Source organism: Cebus imitator, unplaced genomic scaffold, assembly GCF_001604975.1.
Source record: "Cebus imitator isolate Cc_AM_T3 unplaced genomic scaffold, Cebus_imitator-1.0 Scaffold517, whole genome shotgun sequence".
Lineage (NCBI taxonomy): Eukaryota > Metazoa > Chordata > Mammalia > Primates > Cebidae > Cebus > Cebus imitator.
In genome coordinates this window covers 199,286-215,422 of record NW_016107832.1, presented here as the reverse complement: position 1 = coordinate 215,422, position 16,137 = coordinate 199,286, and the positions used below count along the sequence as shown (strand labels likewise).

Genomic DNA, 16,137 nt, shown 5'->3' with positions numbered 1-16,137 from the left:
CTATGTCATTCCGGAGCCTGGGCTTTTTCTACTATGCCTGACTGTGGGGATGCAAAGCCATTGTTCAGGACCACAAACTGTGCTATAAAATTCGGGCCCCTTGGTGATAATGTTGGGGGGTAGAGCATGAAGAAATGCTGCTAGGCAGACTGTTCACCCACGGGCCCAACAAGAGACTGGAGGGCCCTTTGCTATGAATGGGAGGACCCTTCCAACCAGGGGAACATATGCCCGACAGCCAAGAGCATGGCAGCAAATGGAGGGACAGTTGAGACTTCATGCCCTAGCCTGGCCTGATGGCAAGCAGTTCGGGGGCAGCAGGCTAGAAATCTGCAATTCCCTCCATCCTTCTAGTTATGCTCAGGATGAATCAGCAGAGCCTGCCTTTGGCACCAGCATAGTAGTAAGCATCTGGGCTTTGGAGTCAGACTTGACTGGAGTCCTGGCTCTGCCACTTACTTGCTGTGTGACTTCTCTGCACCTCAGTCTCCTCATCTGTGTACTGAGGATGATAGAACATGCCCTCAACAGCATGATTGAATTATAGATTTTAAAATGCCTAGTATATATGTGACCAGTACCTAAGAAGGGCTCAGAACTACTATTGTTATCATTTCCAATTTATTTTCAAGGCTCACACTACATCATCTGTGTGGCATACGTCCTGTTGGTGATTCTAATCTCATTATACTGCACTGGGTCAGCTTAACAAATGTATCTGCTCAGATCTAATATAGGGTTTTGTGTGGTGAATTAGAAAACATGGGTTCTTTCAAGAAAAGAGCCTGTTATATGTGGACCATCACCCACCAATGTCTCTCACTGGGCCATAATTAACAAGGAAGCTGGAGTGGATGACAGCAACACACAACAGTGTGGATGGTGCCATTGCCAGACAGAGTTGCAGTCAGCAAACTCTGGCCTATAAAACTTCTCATGTGGCTGGGTGCTGTGGCTTATGCCTGTAAACCCAGCACTTTGGGAGGCCAAGGCAGGCAGATCATGAGGTCAGGAGTTCAAGACCAACCTGACCAATATGTTGAAACCCCAACTCTACTAAAAATATAAAAATTAGCCAGGTGTGGTGGCACGGGCCTGTAGTCCCAGCTACTTAAGAGGCTGAGGCAGGAGAATCGCTTGAAGCAGGAGAATCGCTTGAACCTGGCAGGCAGAGGTTGCAGTGAGCTGAGATTACACCACTGGACTCCAGCCTGGGCAACAGAGCAAGACTCTGTCTCAATAAGAAAACAAGAAAACAAAACAAAAAAACACTTCTCATGCACAGAAGAAAGAAATGTCTTTAACTTGGGAGGACTATTTGTATTTGCATGATCATGCTTTCGGCCAAACTTGGAACTGCCTTCCTACCTAACTGGATATAGAATTTACTCTCCTCTCTCCCCATACCAGCATTTTTATGACCTTATCCATTACTGAGCTAACAGGCTACAAATCAATGTAACATAATTTGACTGCTTTGAGTCATATTTCCTAAAAAGTCCAATTGTGACCATAAGCAAATACATCCACCCTTACACACAAGCACCAAAAATTTGCCACCCCATAAGTTAAGTTCTGTTAGGTTTCTGTTTGTTTATTTGAAAACATCAGTCTTCCCCTTTTCCAGTAGGTATATAGGTAGAAAAGTAAATGAAGTCAGCACTCTTTACGTCTCACTAGAATAAACTGTGACTCAAATACGGTGAGTGGTTATTTGCAAGGCTGTAATTTTTTTAATGACAGATTTTCCTAAAAGAAACCACTATAACATCTGTCCAAGTACTCCAGAGAAAACAAAAAATACATAAAGATTAAAAGTCTATTACTTTAACAGCACATTGCCAAACACAGACAACTAGGATAAATGCCAAGAAACCTTAAAAAATAACTTCAAAAGATGCAACGTTCAAGTCATTCAAACATGTAGGTTCCACAAACAACAAGAAAACAAGTCCAAGAGCAGTTCTACTTGTGCACGATGGTAACTCAGACTGTACTTCATCAAAGTTCATTCAGGTGTTTCACCGGCGTCTGAGTGGAGTTTGTTTTTTCTTCCTTGCTTGGAGATGTGTACACAGATTAGAGGAGAGGAGAATCTTCCAGATGCTGATGTAAGCACAGCAGGCTTGGTTCCCCTTGATAAAGTATGAAGGCAGATTTAGTTGACTCAAGCTTTATCAGTTTCCCTAATGAAAAGTCTTACGCATGCTGAAACAGACGAGTTACTGAATTTGTCATGCGAAGTATTTACATAAAGTGAGGTCAGTAACCTGACAGAATAAAAAAGGTAGTTGTTAAATTATTGTATAACCTTTTACAACTTGAATAACTTTGTGGGTAAATGACACTGACGTTCAAATCCCTCAAACATACATTAACAAGAAACCATTTACTGCGTGAAGAGGCACACATTATATAAAACACACGCTTCATGGGAGGGATTCCTGCATAGCAGGAAAGTCACTACCACTACATAACAAATGGCTATGCCAACAGTCGAAGCTGCCACGGAAGGGTACAACATTAGAATTCCCTTAAAATCTCAAGGATTATTTGCGATAGCACAGATACATTCTGGAGAGTAAGTACACGTTTTGTTTGGAAGGGTATTTTCCATCAGAAAATCTGAACATCATGTAAATAAACCAGTTTTCTAATTGAGTAAGATTTAAGGCAATGCTACTCAGACCTGAGGGGGAAAAAAAAATCCCAAAAAGTTTCTATTTTTCTTCTGAATCATGAACAGGTCAAAATCAAAAATCAAAAAAGTATTCTCGTTCCAAGCGTTCAATGCACCTTTAAGTATTGTAAGCATTACAAAATAGAATCTGCTTTCATACTCCAAATATGAAATAAGAAATGGTTCTGTGCTCTTCCTTGAAAACTGTTAAAAAAAAAAAAGCATGGCAGCTTAGGTCATTAATATTAAAAAGTACCATGAAAATGAAGACTACTACACCTGCCACACACAAAGGAGCCACCTTGCTGCAATCGACACTTCAGAACATGCGACTTCTCTTATGACTGACTTCGGTGTAGTGTGGAACGATCATGGGCTCATAAATTAACTGTTGACATTAACTACAGACTAACATGATACTTAGACACAGCAAGTTCAAAAATTTTACATTTTGCTCCTGTTAGGCTGCTAAAGAGCAGCAATTTAAATCGATATAAAAACTTCTGACAACAAAGCTTGCTATACAGATAAAGTACATAATCAAAAATTAAGCAGCAATTAAATTTCTCATTTAAACTTATCTGGTATAGAATATTTACACATTTGGGAAGAGAGATTTCTAAAACCACCATTCTCTTTACTCCCCTCTTGCCCTCTGCCCACCCCAACCTCTCCAAATCGAAGTCAAGTGCCCTGAACTATATACACCTGTACTTTGGCTAAGCCGGCTGGATGCGACTCCTTCTATGGTCTGGGTCTGGAAGAAAAGACGTAGGGTCTCAGAAGTCATTTGCAGCCTTCTTTACTGAACAACAGTGTACTGCAGTCAATGAATCTGTGCTTTCACAGCAAGCGGGGGAAAATGTCCCCACACTTCACTCCCCCACCTGAATGGGGCAAGATCAAAACGCCATCAGCTCCTTGCACCACAACAGGCCATCAGAAAAAAGGGAAAGAAAACAGTCAGGACAAAGGCAGCAGCTATCAACAAGTTTCCCAACAAAGGAACCTCTCCTCCCTGGGCTCCCAAGGAAATGACACTCCCTCCTCACTCTCCCTCCCCTAGCACACACACAAAAATTAATTCACATCACAAGAACTTGGTACTCCGGTTAAGTGTCAGGTAAGTGTAAGAAAGAGAAAATCCGTCACTTTTTATACTTTAACTGAGACATAAAACTAACAGAACATACAACATCACTGTGAAAATAACTTTCTAAAACAGATCCAGTCTACAGAGTGCAGCCAGAAAAACTTAAAAGGAATAGTTTGTTCACAATCTGCCATGTACAGGATATTTATATTCTTTCTACGCCATATAAATAGCATTTATATAGCTTACACATTCAGAGACATGCACTGGGACTTTTAGGTAGTACAAATTTCTTCACAATCACATGTGCAAATTTTACAAATCACTAAGTGAGTATTAGTAAGCTTAGGCTGGACCGTGTCTCGTATTATCTAACAAATTTAGTGGGGGTTCGGAATCATCCATTGGAAGAACCAGGCGTGTTCCTCGAATAACCAGTTCATGGTCTCCAAATGCAAGCTCCCGATCCAAGGCATCTTCTGAACTGTTTCCCATAAATCTCCTTGGGGCGCTGGATGTGGCCGATTCAGTGTTCACAGTAGAATCTCCATACGTCAAACTGATATCGCCATCATTGAGAATAAGATCAGAATCATCATCTTTCAACTGTTCCTGGTTCTAAATGCAAACAGATAAAAGTAAGATTTCAGAATTGTGGAGGAGTTCAAGAGACATTTCCAATAGGAGAATTCTGGAGGATTCCCCATTTAAAACCTTTCAGTGGGAGCCCACTGGCCTCAGGATAAAGTCTAAAGTCCATATCTTGGCTTGAAATACAGTGTAACTTGGCCCCTTTAGTTCCTCTCCTGCCACAATCTGCCTCTCCCACACCAACAGTCCTATTGTCTGCCAACCAGACTGGTCCCACTGTCTGCCAACCAGACTGAAGTGCTGACAGCTGCCCAGACTCCTCCAGCATCTCTTACCTCCAGCCCCTTCTACATGACCCCTCCTCCCCTTCACGTGACTAACACCATTTATCACTTTTGCCCTAAAGTCTTCCTTGAGCTTCTAGGACTAGGTTAGGTGTTCTTCCTGTGTGCTTTCGTGGCATCCCGTACCTGGCCCTCTCCCTGTAGTGGCACTTACCCTTGAGCTATAACTGCGTGTGTATCGATCTGCCCTCAAGAGGCTTGGAGTCTAGTGTGTGGGGGGAGCTGACAGATATATACATGTGGTGAAGACACAGGCTAAATGCTATGTAGCCCAACCACCTAATATGGTTTGAGGCACAGAGAAACACATCAAGCCCTCACTGCATGTGTGTCTCCCAGCTCCATAAGCTTTGGTTCTCATGGAAATATTAGGGCCAAAATAGTATACGTAAATAAGGTTCTACAAAAGGGAAATCATCAGGAATACATAGTCTCATTGTGGCAAATAAAAAATGTTTGTGTAGAAAGTCTTCTTTATGTTTCTGTATTATCTGAAATTTTATTATAATGAGTACATATTCCTTTTAAAAATCAGAAGAAAGTTATTTCTTCTAGCGTAAAGAGAAAAGATCATTCCTAATATTCACATTGATCCAGCAAAAAATAGTCTGTCATTAATACTCCTTGAGGGAAGTACATTCTCCAGCTTTCTAAATCCCATGTTTGTTTGAAAATTTTGAATTTGTCTAAGAGCATCAAACAGACTGACAAGACTATTAGACAAAATCTAAAAAGAAATTTAATCTGCTGTTGCTAGAATTTCCATAAATACTCAAAGACCAAAATAAGTGCGAACTCAAAAACAAACAGCTGAGTACGGGTGGCACATGCCTATTGTCCTAGCTACAGGGGAGGCTAAGGCGGGAGGACTGCTTGGGCCCAGAAGTTTGAGGCCAGCCTGGGCAACACAGCCAGAACCCATCTCAAAAACAAACTCATAGCTACCAATCAGCTCAAATCCCTTCCTGTCTAATTTAGCTAGGACAACAAGTCTACCTAACCAGTATCTATCACTTAATTCAGCAATATTCACAAAGCTCTGTGGCTCCTTCACAGGCCCACGGTGGCTCTTCAGCACCTTCTAATATCTTTATTAAGTTTGCAATTTGGGGTAATATCTATCAAATTTTAAAATGCATATGCCTTTTGACTCAGTGATCTTACCTTTAAAATCTATTCCATATACTTTTACTATTTGGGTAAGTTTATACATAAAAGGATATTCACCAGAAGTATTGTTTGTAATAGCAAAAAAGGAAATGACTGAAATGTCCATCCAAAAGAGACTGAATACATGAATTTTGCTACAGCTATGAAATGGAATACTATATAGCCATGAAAAGAAAATGTAAGACAGCTAATGTACTCACATATAAAGGTATCCATAATATATCAGTAATTGAAAAAAAAAGCAAGTAAAGGGACAATTTGCCTATTATTATCCCATTTGTGTAAAACAATAACAAAACTATATATACACATATTTATTTGCAATAAAATATATCAGGATGTATCCACAGTGAGCCTATAATAAAAGACTGACTTGAGGACTGCAGGTAGGAGGAAGGCAACTTTGATTTTTCACTTTGTACGTTCTATACTGTATGGATATCTAACCATGAGCTTGCTAGTTTTATAACTAAAAAAAAAAAAAGCAGTTAACAAAATAATATAAAAAATTACATCTGGGCCAGGCGCGGTGGCTCATACCTGTAATCTCAGACTTTGAGAGGCCAAGGTGAGCAGATCACTTGAGGCCAGGAGTTAAAGACCAGCCTTGCCAACATGGTGAAACCCCATCTTTACTAAAAATACAGAAAAATGAGCTAGGTGTGGTGGCGCGCATCTGTAATCCCAGCTACTTGGGAGCCTAAGACATGAAAATCACTTGAACTTGACAGGTGGAAGCAGCAGTGAGCCAAGACTGTGCCACTGCACTCCAGCCTGGGTGACAGCGCGAGACTCTGTCTCAAAAAAACCCAAAAAATCAGTGTGATGTTTGTTATGGGTTAAACTGTATCCCCCCGACCAAAAGATGTTGAAGTCCTAACCCCCAGTACCTGATAATGTGACCCTGTTTGGAAATAGGGTCTTGCCTGGAAATAAGGTAGGCCCTGATCCAACATGACCGGTGTCCTTATGAGTAGTAGAAATCTGGACAGAGGTAGGTATGCGCACAGGTAGAACACCATGTGAAGATGAAAGTAGAGATACACAGTGATGTATCTGTAAGTCAAGGAAGGTCAAAAACATTGCCAGGAAGCCACCAGAAGTTAGAAGAGAGGCCTGGGGCAGATTCTCCCTCTCAGCCTAGAAGGAACCAACCCTGTCACAACTTGACCTTGGATTTTCGCCTCCAGAGCTAAGAGACGGTAAGTTTGTACTGTTTAAGCAATTCAGTTTGTGATACTTTGCTACAGCTGCTCTAGGAAGCCTGTCATGTTTTGCTACATTCCAATGGACACAGGGTTGTGGTGGACCTCTTCTGGGTTTGGGTGATGGTGAGTGGGTCTCTGGAATCCAAGAGCCAAGCTTCACTGTCTGAAGCAACAGAGCTGGCTGACTTCTCTGCACAGTCATGTGGGTTCACAGGGCATGGTGGAAATGGAGACCATGTTTGAGAGGGGAGCCTGGGCAATGTAGAAGGGAGAGGAGGGGAAACATGGGGTGTGCTGCCCATCTCACGGGCACAGTCTGTCAGAAACGTGGACTGACTTGACATAACACAAAGCCAGAGGATGCTCCTCCCTGGCCCAGATGCCACCCCCACTCTGCCTACTGTTTCCTGTCCATTTCTTTTACAGTCTGCTCTCACATGACGTTCACTCACAGGGAACGGGGATACGGGGATGGAGGTGTGGGCGGTTCATGTCTACACACCTTCAGTATCGGCTTCCCCTCTCAAGGTTCTTCGTGTTGCATCTGAGTAGTCAAAACTGGTGGGCTTTGTTAACGGGACCCTATTTGATGTCACAGATTATTTCTGAAAGGTTGGTTTAGAATGGAAGGTTTCTTTTCTTTTTTGAAATAGAGTCTCACTCTGCTGCCCAGGCTGGAGTACAGTGGTGCGATCTCTGCTTACCACAACCTTCACCTCTTGGGTTCAAGCAATCCTCCTGCCTCAGCCTCCCGGGTAGCTGGGATTATAGGCATGCACCACTGTGCCCAGCTAATTTTTGTAATTTTGGTAGAGACGGGGCTTCACCATATTGACCGGTCTGGTCTTGAACTCCTGAACTCAGGTGATCCACCCGCCTTGGCCTCCGCAAGTGCTGGGATTACAGGCGGGAGCCACGGGGCCTGGCCAGAAGAAGGTTTTTAAAAAAGAACTTGAAAAATAAAAATGTGCACATTTAAAAACAAAGGCCGACTAACATGTTTGTCATTTATTTCCTAGTTGCAATATTTATCAAATTACCAATCACATGTTGATAGCTAAGGAAAAAATATCCAGATTCTATCAAGATATGCTCATGCCTCCCAGCAATGTGGAACAGTGGCAGATAAGCTTTCTCAAACATCCAAAGGTTAGGAGGTGTGAAATAATAGACCATCTGTTGCACTTTAGGGATGTCAAAATTGTTTTAACATCCTCTCAATGTAACTGAGACAACCCTCATTTGTGGATGAAAGCACACACATTTAGTACTGAGTTCAGGACACATACTGCAAAGAAATGAAAGCCAGCATGGAAATAGAACTATTTACTAAAATCACCCACAGTAAGAAGAGGCACACTTCTATATCTGTTTTCAAATGCTGCTTCAAAGGCTGTGAATTATATTTATAGGTTTCAGTGTATTTTCTGGTTGAGCCAAATATGCTTAAATTCCCTCTCATGGAATTTATACCTCAAAGGCAGAAAACCAAAGCAAAATAAAATAAAACCAGCGACTCATCCACGGAGCAGATAAATTTAACTTACTGAAGAATTTAGTTTTGGATAAAACTAACTTACTTCGTAAGCCTGGGGGCTGGTGAGGCACCTGGCGATGGGTCCACAGCAGGCGGGGAGTGTCGTCGTCAGCGGAGGCCCACTGTGAGTCAGCAGAGGCTTCAGATAGCTGCGTGGTTAAGGAAGAGCTGAGCAACTTTCTTTACAAATTTAAAAGAGCAACTCATTTGATAATAATCACCACCACAGTGTAGCAACCACTTGGGAGGACAGCAAAAGGCTTTCAGGTCTGTGGTCTCATTTCCTCCTCACTTTATGGCAGTGAAACAGTAAAGGGATAGCTTATCAACTTCACTTCACAGATAAGAAAGAGAGGTCAATGACCTGCTGAAAGCCACACAATGAGGTAAATGGGGACGGATCTCCTAGCCCAAATTGGTCTGAATTTCAAATCTTGTGCCCTTTCCACTCCATCATATTGCTTTTCTGATTTTACTAAAACCAAAAGGAACATCACTGTAAATTGAGCACTAAAGGAGATAAGGGAGAAAGTAAACAAAGATAATGGCCAGAGAGGAAATTAAACGTGCCAGTGGAACATAGTAATAAAATGGCTTTCATCATGGATTGTGAATTCAGCTGGCCTCTTGCCTTATGTAAGTTGAAACTTTAGTATCAGACGAACTCTTTTCTTATGAAGCTATAAGAAGGAATGGCAAGTCAAACCTCAAGACAGTTTTAAAAACTATGTATCATGAGGCCCTTTATCATTGGCCCTCATTTCAGTATTCAAATTATTTGCCAAAAATAAAAATAGATATGAGAATACATGACACTCAGAAGAAAATAGAGGGAATCACAAGAAAAAGGAGAAAAGGATACAGACACATAAATCCCCCACTTCATTTATTTATTTTTTGAGACAGAGTCTCGCTGTGTCACCCAGGCTGGAGTGCAGTGGGTGATCACAGCTCACTGTAACCTCAGACTCCTGCACTCAAGTGACCCTCTCACCTCAGCTTCCAGCGTACCTGGGACTAGAGGTACGTGCCACAATGGTCAACTAATTAAATTTTTTTTTTAATTTGATTTTTGCAGAGACAGAGTCTTGCTATGCTGCTAGGGCTGGTCTTGAACTCTGAGCCTGCCTCAAGCAATCCTCCCAACTCAGGCTCCCAAAGTGTTGGGTTTACAGGTATGAGCTACCATGCCCTGCCTCCTCATTTTCTAAAATGCGAACCTAAGGTGGTTTTCAATTAAAAATGAGAAAGAGAAAATTTCATGAATCCTCATATTAATAAAATCTAAGTAAAGATTAAAGCACTCTATATAAACATGCTTTATAAAACAACTGGCCAAACACAAAGCAACTAAAAAACTGGGATGATGAATTCTACTAGTGTTTCAAGTAAATGACCAGGTCTTCATCTTACGGTACTGAATGGGTAGTATTGAGGCTAACAAGTCTTGATGTTTGACTCTACAAGAAAAAAAATCCTTAGAAAACAAAACTCGCCAGATATTGACAAATGGTAAAAAAGAAAAAAAGTTTAAAAAATAGTCCTGTATTTATTAATGAAATTAAACAGTTTCTCCTACAAAAAGCTCCAGGCTCAAATGGCTTAACTGGTAAAATTTTCTTAACATTAAAAAAAAAAAAACAAACACTAATATTAATACTCCTTCAGAGAACAGAAAATGAAGGAATACTTCCCAATTCATTTTATGAGGCCAGCTTAATGTTGTTATTGAAACCTGACAAGGACATTATAAGAAAAAAATCATAAGCCAATATTGTTCATAAAAATACACACAGAAATCAGATGCAAAATATTAGCAAATTAAATCCAGTGATGTACACAAAGGATAACACATCATGACCAAGTGGAATTTGTTCCAGCAATGCAAGATTGGTTTATCGTTCAAACAATCAATCAATGAAAATCAAAATAATAGATTAAAGAAGAAAAATATAAATACATGATCATCTCGATGCAGAAAAAGCATCTGATGCTAAAAATTCTCAGCAGATAAAAACTCAAAAAAACTCTCAGCAATCATTTGAACCTGGGAGACGGAGGTTGCAGTGAGCCAAGATTACACCACTGCACTCCAGTCTGGGGATAGAACGAGGCTCCATCTGAAAAAAAAAAAAAAAAAAAAAAAGAGAGAGAGAGAATACTCTTATTGTACTTAATGGTGAAATATTGAAAAATTTGCCTCTGAGGTCAGGAATATAAGAATGTCCAGTATCATCGCTTATATTCAGCATTGCACTGGAGAAGTCCCCTACAAAAGCCAATGTAAAAATACTCAAAAAAGAAATTGGAAAAGGAAAAAAAAAATCATTACTCATACATCACTTAATTATGTATATAGAAGATCAGAAAGAATCTATCAGAAATCGGCTGGGCACAGTGGCTCACACCTGCAATCCCAGCACTTTGGAAGGCCAAGGCGGGCAGATCACGAGGTCAGAAGATAGAGACCATCTTGGCCAACATGGTGAAACCCCGTCTCTATTAAAATACAAAAAATTACCCGGGTGTGGTGGTGTACACCTGTAATCCCAGCTACTTGGGAGGCTGAGGCATGGGAATCACTTAAAACTGGGAGACAGAGGTTGCAGTGAGCCAAGATCGCGCCACTGTATTCTAGCCTGGTGACAGACCAAGACTCCAGATCAAAAACAAAAACAACAACAAAAAAGATATCAGAATTCGTAAGTTAACATAGCAAGATTGCTGGACCCAAGGTCCATATACAAAATCACATTTTATATATATATATATTTTTTACATGAAACAAATAGAAAATAGAATAAATACCATTTGTAATAGGATCAAAAACATCAAATATTTAGGGATAAATCTAATGAAAGATGTATAAGAGCTGTGCACTGAAAAGTACAAATCCTTAATGAGAGAAATTTTAAAAGACCTAAATGAATGGAGCAATATGCTGTGTTTATGATATGGAAATCTCAATATTGTTATGATATAATTTCTCTCCAAATTCATTTATGGATTCAATATAAACCCAACAAAACTGCCAGCACTTGTGTGTGTGTGTGTGTGTGTGTGTGTGTGTGCGCGCGCGCGCGCGCGCACACCCATGTGTATAAATTGGCAAGCTGTTTCTAAAATTTAAAGGAAAATGCAAAGCACCCAAAATAGCCAAGGCAATGCTAGAGAAGAACAAAGCCAGGCTTTAATTACTCTACAGGATAGCAAGACTTATTATAAAGCACAGTGATTAAAAGGGTGTGGTATTGATATAAAAATAGAGAAATAGGATAAAAAAGAGAGTCCAGAAACTTATCCCTGCTTATACAGCGAAGTGATTTACAACAGATTGTATTGCAAACTCAGTGGGGTAATAATGGTATTTTTTCAATAAATGGTGCTGCATCAACTGGATATGCATATGGAAAAAAGCAGCTCTTGACCCACTATCTCACACCATACACAAAAATGAATTTGTGATGGATCAAAGACTTAAATATGATAGTCAAAACAATCACATTTCTAGAAGAAAACATAGGAAAATATTTTCATGACCTTGGGATATGGAAGATTTCTTAAGACACAAAAAATACTAACCATAAGAGGTGAATAAAATGGATTTCTAACCTGGGCAACAAAATGAGACCCTGTCTCTATAAAAAAAATTGTTTTTGAGATGGAGTCTCACCACGTCACCCAGGCTGGAGTGCAGTGGCGCGATCTCGGCTCACTGCAACCTCCACCTTCTGGGTTCAAGCAATTCTCCCGCCTCAGCCTCCCAAGAAGCTGGAACTACAGGCACCTGCCACCATGCCTGGCTAATTTTGGTATTTTTAGTAGAGATGGGGTTTCACCTTGTTAGTTAGGCTGGTCTCAAACTGACCGCAGGTGATCCACCCGCCTTGGCCTCCCAAAGTGCTGGGATTACAGGCATGAGCCACCGTGCCAAGGCTATAAAAATTTTTTTAGAGCTAGCTGGGTGTGGTGGCATGTGGCATGCACCTGTAGTCCTAGCTACTCAGGAGGCTGAGGCAGGAGGATCACTTGAGCCCAGGAGGTTGAGGCTACAGTGAGCTATGATTATACTACTGTACTCTAGCCTGGGTGAGAGTGAGACATTATCTCAAAAATAAACAAAATATAAATAGACTTCATTAAATTGAAGAACTTCTACTCCTTAAATATAGGAATAAGAAAATGAAAATGCAAGCTACAGACTGAGAGAAAATACAATAATCAACAAAAAACCCAATTCAGGAATATAGAGATAACTATAAATCATTGAGAAAAAAAAAAAAAAAACTCAGTTAATGGACAAAAGACTTAGACACACTTCACAAAAGAGGATATCAAAAAACAAGAAAAGGTGCTCAGGCTCACTGGTCATTAAAGAAATGCAAATAAAACCATATAGGTATCACTACACACCTAACAAAATGGCTACAATTTAAAAGGCTGAAACAGAGCTCCCTTAATTTGCTGATGGAAATAATCATAAATTCACCAAATTGGTTAAAACCAATTAAACTGGTTAAAATCACTCTGGAAAACTGGTTGGCAATGTGTATTAAAGCTAAACGGGCCAGGCACAGTGGCTCACTCCTAATCCCAGCACTCTGGGAGGCCGGTGGGTGGATGGCTTGAGTCCAGGAGTTCAAGACCAGCCTGGGCAACATGGCGAAACCCTGTCTCTACATTAAAAAAATAAATAAAAATTAGCTGGGCATGATTACATGCACCAGGAGTCCCAGCTACCCAGGAGGCTAAGGTAAGAGGATCATCTGAGTCTGGGAGGCAGAGGTTGTTGCAGTAGGCTGAGATTGCACCACTGCATTCCAGCCTGGGTAACGGAGCCAGACACTACTTGAAAAAAAAAAAAAGTTAAACATATACTTGTCTTAAATTCCACTCTTCAGTATATACCCAAGAGAAATGAGTGCTATGTCCACCAAAAGATGCATATTCATCCATGTTTTTGTAATAGCCAAAAGCTATCACTCAAATATTTATTAACAATAGACTGGTTAAAAACAAATATCCTGTAGTATATTCCTACTACAGAACTCTACTCTACTATAGCAATAAAAAAAGAATGAAATACTGTTACATGAAACATGTGGATAAATTACACAGAAGATGTCAAGTGAAAGGAGTGAGACAGAAATGAATACCTAATATACAAATCCATATACATAAAGATCAAAATCAGGTAAAACTAACTCATGTTGATGAAGTCAGAATCATGGTTACCCCTTTGTGGAGTGGGATAGAGAATGTTTATTTAAATCTTTATATGGGTGGTAGGCACACAAGTATAGACATAGGTCAAAATTCATTAAGCTGTACACTTAAGATTCGTGTACTTTATTGTATTCAAGTTATATGTCAATTATAACAAATCATTTTCCTACACAAATGAATTGAAACCTAAAATAATGAATATTTAAATATATCAGGGCACTAGGTATTATAATGATCAGGTATTCATTGAGTAGGACTTAACAGGGCAGTACTGAGTCAAACAAGCTTTGATGTTTACTTCTATAAAACATACAGAAAAATCAACTATTATTCTACTCTTTCTCAACCTTAGGATCATTGAACTGTTTTATATATTATGTAGAATATGTATAAAACATTTTTTGCAGAAAACTCACTGAAAAATTATTGCTAAATTAGAGGGATGAAAAAGCCCCAAGAGATACGGAAGTGGCTTATATCCAAAAGGCTGACGATGGAGCCAAAAGTAATGACATAATCTTCAAAAAATTTTAAAGAGCCAGGCACTCTCTCTCTCTAATGGGAGTCTTAATACCCAAGATAGGCTTGCATTCTTGTTTCAATACAGTAATTTAATTCTGAAGTATTTGCAAACAGTGAATGCAGAAATTACCAAACAGAACACGGTAAGCAGTAGCTTCTAACTGTTAAGTGTCAAGTGATTTTTCTTAAATATACAAGGCTTTCATCAGAAAGTTGAAAGCAAGGACAAATTTCTTACATGGCTGTCTCCAACTTGCTTCAATAGAACATAAACCAACTTATGAATTATTTATTGATAAATCAGAGCCTGAAAGAACTCCATGGCTCTTTTTGCTGGGTGAATTTTCAAACAAGAAATTAATTTGAATAGTGATAAAATATTTAAAAGGCATGATGTAAAGCAGTGGTCCCAACCCTTTTGGCACCAGGAACTGGCTTCATGGAAGACAATTTTTCCATGGACGGGGCTGGGAACAAAACAGTTTTGGGATAAAACTGTTCCACCTCACATCATCAGGCATTAGATTCTCATAAGGAGTATGTAAGCCAGATCCCTTGCATGTGCAGTTCACGATAGGGTTTGAGCTCCTATGAGAATCTAATGCTGCCGATCTGATGGGAGACGGAGCTCAGGCAGTGATGTTCACTGACCCACTGCTCGCCTCCTGCTGTGCGGTCCGGTTCCTAACAGGCCACGGACCACCAGTAGTGGTCCGTGGCCTGGGAGTTGGGAAACCCTGATTTAAAGAGGTTATAGAATATCAACGCTACTCAAAGTACAGCTATGAAACAGACTTACAACAGAGCAAGAAGGAAATCTGGCAAACAAAAACATTAGCTATCTGTGGCATGCTGAATACAGAGAATCTCCCAGTCTTGGGAAAGGTCGGGGGTAAAAAGGTGTATTGCTGAACAGTGCAGTATCGAACATTGTCACATTTGTTTTATTCTCCTGGTTTTCCCTAAGCCTTTCCTCTCTTACCCTGCCAATTACACTGACAAGAACGAAGAAATATCTTCTGCAGGATTTACTAAATTAGCCAAAGGACAATAAATTAAATTAAAGTTTGCTCAATAAATATACCTATATATCAAAGAAAGTATGTCATCTGTGCTCTTGGTTCCCTTTACACAGCCAGCTTCTGAAGTAACCAGTGCCTATGGTTTCATGGGTTTGCAGAGGAATCTATCTGTGTGGGTTTCTTTTTCCACAGCACTGATGGGGAAAGGGAAGATGAAAGGTAGGTTTTATATTCCGCTCCAAAGAGAACAGTCAAAACAGTTGTTCCATTAAACTGTAATTATCCATGTCCACGCTACCCTTTTCTTTTTCTCAATTAAGGATACTTATGATCAAAGTTGTACCACATCCGGAAAAGCCAAGCACTCTCTGCTTTGGTAGTTCTCCTTTCATTTTCAGGAACGCCCTGCAGACAGATAATATATAAATCAATATATATATACAAAGACATGAACACATTTATTTAGAGCCATTTCTTTGGAGAATCAGAAATAGAGGCTATTATATATAAGACACTCTCCAACATGGGTAATATTGGAAAGTTAATAACTTGTATATTGCAGCTTTGGAATAAGAAATTGAAATGTTTTTTAGAACATCTCTATTACTCAGGCTGCCTGCTAATTTATGAATCTACTGTCACTTAAAAAATCACTGTGGGAGAATTCATGTCCTAAACCTGAAAGAGTTATACTCTCTATGTAATAGCACCTTAGAAGACATCACATCCCTACGTATTTGGGAG

At 39.9% G+C, this 16,137-nt stretch overlaps 1 protein-coding gene across 3 annotated transcripts in view; it reads right to left on the bottom strand.

Moving 5' to 3' along the window:
- Positions 1-1,573: 1,573 nt before the first annotated feature.
- SLC9A6 (solute carrier family 9 member A6) overlaps positions 1,574-16,137 on the bottom strand; it is a 63,058-nt gene continuing 48,494 nt past the window's right edge. For 2 of the 3 annotated variants that reach the window (XM_017514151.2, XM_017514148.2), the window contains 3 exons: positions 15,719-15,798; positions 8,667-8,772; positions 1,574-4,391 (listed from right to left, as the gene is read on the bottom strand). In XM_017514151.2, the coding sequence (XP_017369640.1) occupies positions 4,119-4,391; positions 8,667-8,772; positions 15,719-15,798 (459 nt within the window). In that variant the 3' untranslated portion in view covers positions 1,574-4,118. The remainder of the gene's footprint in view (positions 4,392-8,666; positions 8,773-15,718; positions 15,799-16,137) is intronic. The other variant, XM_017514150.2, reaches the window with a different exon arrangement.